This window comes from Crassostrea angulata, chromosome 8 (assembly GCF_025612915.1).
Source record: "Crassostrea angulata isolate pt1a10 chromosome 8, ASM2561291v2, whole genome shotgun sequence".
Taxonomy (NCBI): Eukaryota; Metazoa; Mollusca; class Bivalvia; order Ostreida; family Ostreidae; genus Magallana; species Magallana angulata.
The window spans coordinates 50,360,933-50,365,732 of record NC_069118.1 but is presented as its reverse complement, the minus strand read 5'-3'; the positions used below and the strand labels follow the sequence as shown (position 1 = coordinate 50,365,732).

Below are 4,800 nucleotides of genomic sequence, written 5' to 3'. Positions count from 1 at the left end.
ATCTAAGAATTTATATCTTTCTTTTAACTTGACAACAAACAGTGAAATTTAGAAAAAAAAACCTTTAAAACATTATTTCACTGTGAATGTAATATATTTATATTAATGTTCTCCTTTACATCCTTTCAAACTATAGTTTTTGAGCAAATAGAATATAAAATGAGAAAGAATACATTTACTAATGAATACGTTGATAACAATGTTAAACCTCAAACTTCAAATTTGTTTTTCCATTATTCCAAAACTTTTTTAATTTGTATAATCCCAAATAATTTGATTGCTATATACTTTTCAGCCTTTTATTCGAATATTAAAAAATAAAAATCCAACAATATCCGATTTTTTGTTCTTCTTTGAACAACAAAACTAAAAGTGCGCAGCTATTGAAAAATGATGGGTTTTTTTTTTCTATTACCTTTCCTTCATTCGGTACTTTGTAAAAATGAATCTTTTTGCGTACAATGATGTGATTTCTTGATACCCTGAAAAGCTTTTGATCAATTTTCTGAATTATATAATACATGATGTATAATTTATAAAGTCTATTTCATGATGTTTGTAGTGTAAGTGTTGCCGCCTTATGCCGAACATTTTCTTCTGGCTATTAGACCCTTAAACATGATATTTTTAAAGGTCCTCTTAATGAGTATGGGGATTTTAAGAAATAATATGGCCCAGCAAGTATATAAGATAAGAACTCAATATCCGCTTTTTATTTCAAATTGTTCTGAGCAACAAGTTGATAGTTTATTACTTTGTGCTGCGTTTGGTCAATTTACCAAGGATGCCACATTTTTCTTCCACACAGGCTTTTATCACTGTCGCTGGAATTGTACCTTTATTTTCAATTCTAGTGTGTCTGATGGAAATTATGAATGGCGAAAATACGGTAAGGGTTCGGTTTTGAATATTACGTAAATGCACTTTACCTGATTCAATATTGTTAAAAATTCCGCTTTAAAATGAATACAGATTATTCTTTGTTCATTCATTTGAAACAAATGTTAATTCATCTATCTGTATGACTGTAAAGATAATAATCTATAGCTAAAACTTTATGGAATAATAAATCATTATTTCAGTATTATTAGGTATTAATTTTGGCCGGAGTGTGAACCAATAAAGCCCGAGAGGCTTTATGATATATTTGATCACACGCCGACCAAAACCATCACCTCATAATATTTAAGAAATGATTTCTTATTCCATAAAGTTTAAGATCACTTTTGAAAGTTTGAATCACTTTTTGGGAATTGTTAAACTTCAAAAATAAACTTGCATCAAGACCATTTGACTTTATCAAATGAATAACAAATAAGCAGTAATGCTATCCATATTCCGTTTTCGATGTTGCTTTATAGTTGCTTTTGCACAAAACTATTTTTATGCTCTTAAATATTTGTTTCACTACATGTATAAAGTCGAATGTTTTTATGATATTCCAAAAAGACATAAATTTAAATAAGGGGCCCATTTCTCACTTAATCTTATATACTTATATATGAGTAACTGAGGGAGAATGAATATATAACATATTTATTTGTCAAACATATATCTATGAAATAAGTCCAAACTATCAACTGATTCATTTGTAATTCAATTTTTAATAGCCACATGCAATTATCTACACAGGATTAATCTCTGCCATTCAGTCAACTGAAATGTGACTGAAAGGTAACTGAAAGGTGACTGAATGGCATAGCTATGCCATTCAGTCACATTTCCAGACCATTCCGTTAACATTCAGTTGACTGAATGGCAGAGATTCATCCTGTGCTAACGTATTTGTCAGCATTCAATAGCCTTTTAAATGTATTGAATATATGTGTAATTTGACACTTAAGGTTTTTTTTAAGGTTTTGAATTACTTTTGTCAGAGTTGGAATGGACAAAAAATGCAGCATTTCAAAAAGCGCCTAATGTCTCCTCCGTTTTAGCAAATTCCTACGAATTATGGTCTCCACACTTTGCTACAGATGGATTGTTTCAAAGTGGAGGTATCAGTATATTTCATTCAGCAAAGGAAAATTCTCCATGGATCAAGGTTGATTTGCTAGAATCATTGACAGTTTTCTTTCTACGTGTATTCATGAGAATGGACAGTGTAGGTAGGAATGCATGCACGTGGAATAAGCATTTATTTTTTAACCAGATTATTTCATTTTTTTATTCTCAATATTGAATTGTCCAATTGGACAACTTACTGTCGAGAAAATAGAGTATTACTTCATGTAACTGTTTGTATTGGTATTGTGGACCTCTACTGTGATTTTCTTTCTCCACGCAAGTACTTAATTCCGGGAATCCGTGGTTTGCATAAAATCACAAAAATATAAAATCACGAGCACCAGTTTTTCTCAAGATTTCATACAGCTGAAAACTTTCTGAAAAAATCAAAATTGGATTTAAAAATTCACGAAAAATTCTTGTAGCTATTTTACGTAAATATGAATTATTCGCGTTTAATAAGGAAATTAAAGCATATATCTGTGCAGTACGTTGATAGAGCAGTAAAAAGAAGATGGTAAACATCACACGTAATACAGACAATGAAAGATAAAATCTATGTAAATATCAAAATTCGGTCGTCACGCATAGGAATCGATTTTCTTCATATTTTATGATTTGGTACTTTGCCTTAATGCTTTGGTTAATAAAGATGTAAATCAGGGATCAGATGGCGTAAAGTTTATATAATTACATAAAATCCATTGTGATTTTTTAAAAATACTGTTATTGTTTTGAAATGGCAACAAAGACATTGTTTATCAAAATTGAAACTTTTTTTGCTGAGGTAATTCGGCAAAGTTTCTCAAAAATATGCTTATAAAGAATTGGTATTCATAGCAGTGACACAATGCTTCAAAATAAATAGCTGTTTGATAATGTTTTTTCTTTTAAAATAGTTTTGACAAACGAAGCTTTCATTTTAGCAATTAAATTTAGTTTAGAACTTCTTAAGTTTCAGAGCTTTTGCTTTAAGTTCTGTCTATTTTTTATTACTTGGTTCATGGTATTTTTTAATCAAATACTCTTTACTAAACTCTAAAAAGGTAAAAGATTCCATGACGTTGCTGTGGAAGTGGCAAACAGTAGCAACTACGAACAGCGCGGATTTTACAAAGGACCAGCGATGACCAGTGAGGTAGTGGAGATCCTTTGTGAATACCCGACTATCGCTCGTTATGTTCGACTGAGAATCATCAAAGGGACTGACAATTATTTCAATATTGCAGAACTTGAAATATACACAAATTAAGTTATATATACTGTATACATGGAAGTATTGGTTCCCGTTTTATTTTCGCCCCCTTCGCTCTCGTTGTAAGCGGGAGAACTTAAGACTGGGCACATTATGATATTTCAAATTATCTCTTTTTAAACAGAACTGAGTCTGGTTGAATTCAAGACGAGACAAAACTGTAGAAGGGCGAAAATCACACCGGGCAAAAAACCCCTCTATACAGTATATGTTATCAAAACACATATGTAAACATATCGCCATGATATGACCTTGAATTGCTAGTTTTACATAATGGTCACTATGATATTTATGTGTGCCTAGGTACTGCACACTGAATGGTGTTAATGATAACTAACAGAATGAACTCTGTGACTCTTGTAGCACTGCGTAGTATTCCTAAATGATGTTATGAAACCAGGTGAATAATACGGGCATAATTATATCCCAATTGAGAGTGTATAAATGTCATATTTGGCGATTCTGTGTCTGCAACGATAGTTCTGGTACTCTGTATTGAGTCATGTATTGTGTATTCTATATATTAACATTTGTAACCTTTTATGCCATGTATGAATGAACGTATTATGGGTAAGTGATGCCTCATACCTAGGTAGGGGACTCCGAGACTCAGGATTCGGAGACTAAAATCCTGCATCCGTACTCTCTGATTGGCAGTTTTGTTGTTTTGTTACTTTATTTAGAAATAAAATATTAATCTTAAATTTGAACACTAAATGTTCACTCATGATCGTCGTAAATGGGCCGAACTAGTCAGAACTGTCCATCATAAGAAAAATGTTATATATACCCCAGGTGAAATAATGTTAGATAGATTCCGCTTATAGAGATTCTTAGACTCTTGATTTGGGCTGCTTTTAAATGTTGTAACTATACGATCACGCTTTAATAAAACCGCTTGAGAAAGAAATACTGTACTTGTCATCACTAAGTTTGAGCTGACACTCATTTGGATCCCTAAGACAGAAGGCTTACATATTTTGAGCAACCGTCATTTTGCCGTAAATGTTATATTGTGATTATTGATTTGTCAAACAAAAATAAAGCTTGCACACATATGAAAATCATTTATTTTTTATTTTATTATTGTATTATGATATCACAAGTACTTTTTGTCTTTTCAAAACTGACCAAAACATGTTAACTGTTGAAATGATTATATTCGCTTGGCAAGCCTCGCTAATATATACTCCATTTTAACTCGTTGGATAATGCAAATATAAAATCACACAATATAAATCCCTTATTTATTACATACTCAGTAATAAATACATGTACATGGCATAACATGCGATACAGCAAACATTATAATACCTGCAGTTAAAACGGATTCTGCAGGGCAGATATTGATGTGCAGGGCTGATACGGATCAGTATAGCAGTCCCTTAGGAACCTTTCTTATTTTTTCCACTTAAAGTCAAGATCTAGTAAATAAAAGATGCCTACCTGTTTATGAAATTCAAGATATAAATTCTTTTAATGATGCTTCATTACAATATCTTTGTTTCATAGAGTGTATCGGAGCTGAGGTTTTGGTA

General features: G+C 31.6%; 1 protein-coding gene across 1 annotated transcript; it reads left to right on the top strand.

The window, feature by feature from the left end:
- Window positions 1-618: 618 nt before the first annotated feature.
- Window positions 619-3,288, top strand: LOC128158302 (uncharacterized). The gene is made up of 3 exons (XM_052821083.1): window positions 619-889; window positions 1,878-2,108; window positions 3,054-3,288. The coding sequence occupies exons 1-3, from the start codon at window positions 619-621 to the stop codon at window positions 3,257-3,259; spliced, it is 708 nt and encodes a 235-aa protein (XP_052677043.1). The 3' UTR covers window positions 3,260-3,288.
- Window positions 3,289-4,800: the final 1,512 nt, after the last annotated feature.

What these genes read in the sequence shown, in the direction of transcription:
- LOC128158302 (XM_052821083.1), top strand. Translation starts at nt 619, where the DNA reads ATGATATTTTTAAAGGTCCTCTTAATGAGTATGGGGATTTTAAGAAAT. An exon ending in TTATGAATGGCGAAAATACG is followed by an intron (nt 890 to 1,877) that starts GTAAGGGTTCGG and finishes TACTTTTGTCAG; the next exon opens with AGTTGGAATGGACAAAAAAT. An exon ending in CATGAGAATGGACAGTGTAG is followed by an intron (nt 2,109 to 3,053) that starts GTAGGAATGCAT and finishes AACTCTAAAAAG; the next exon opens with GTAAAAGATTCCATGACGTT.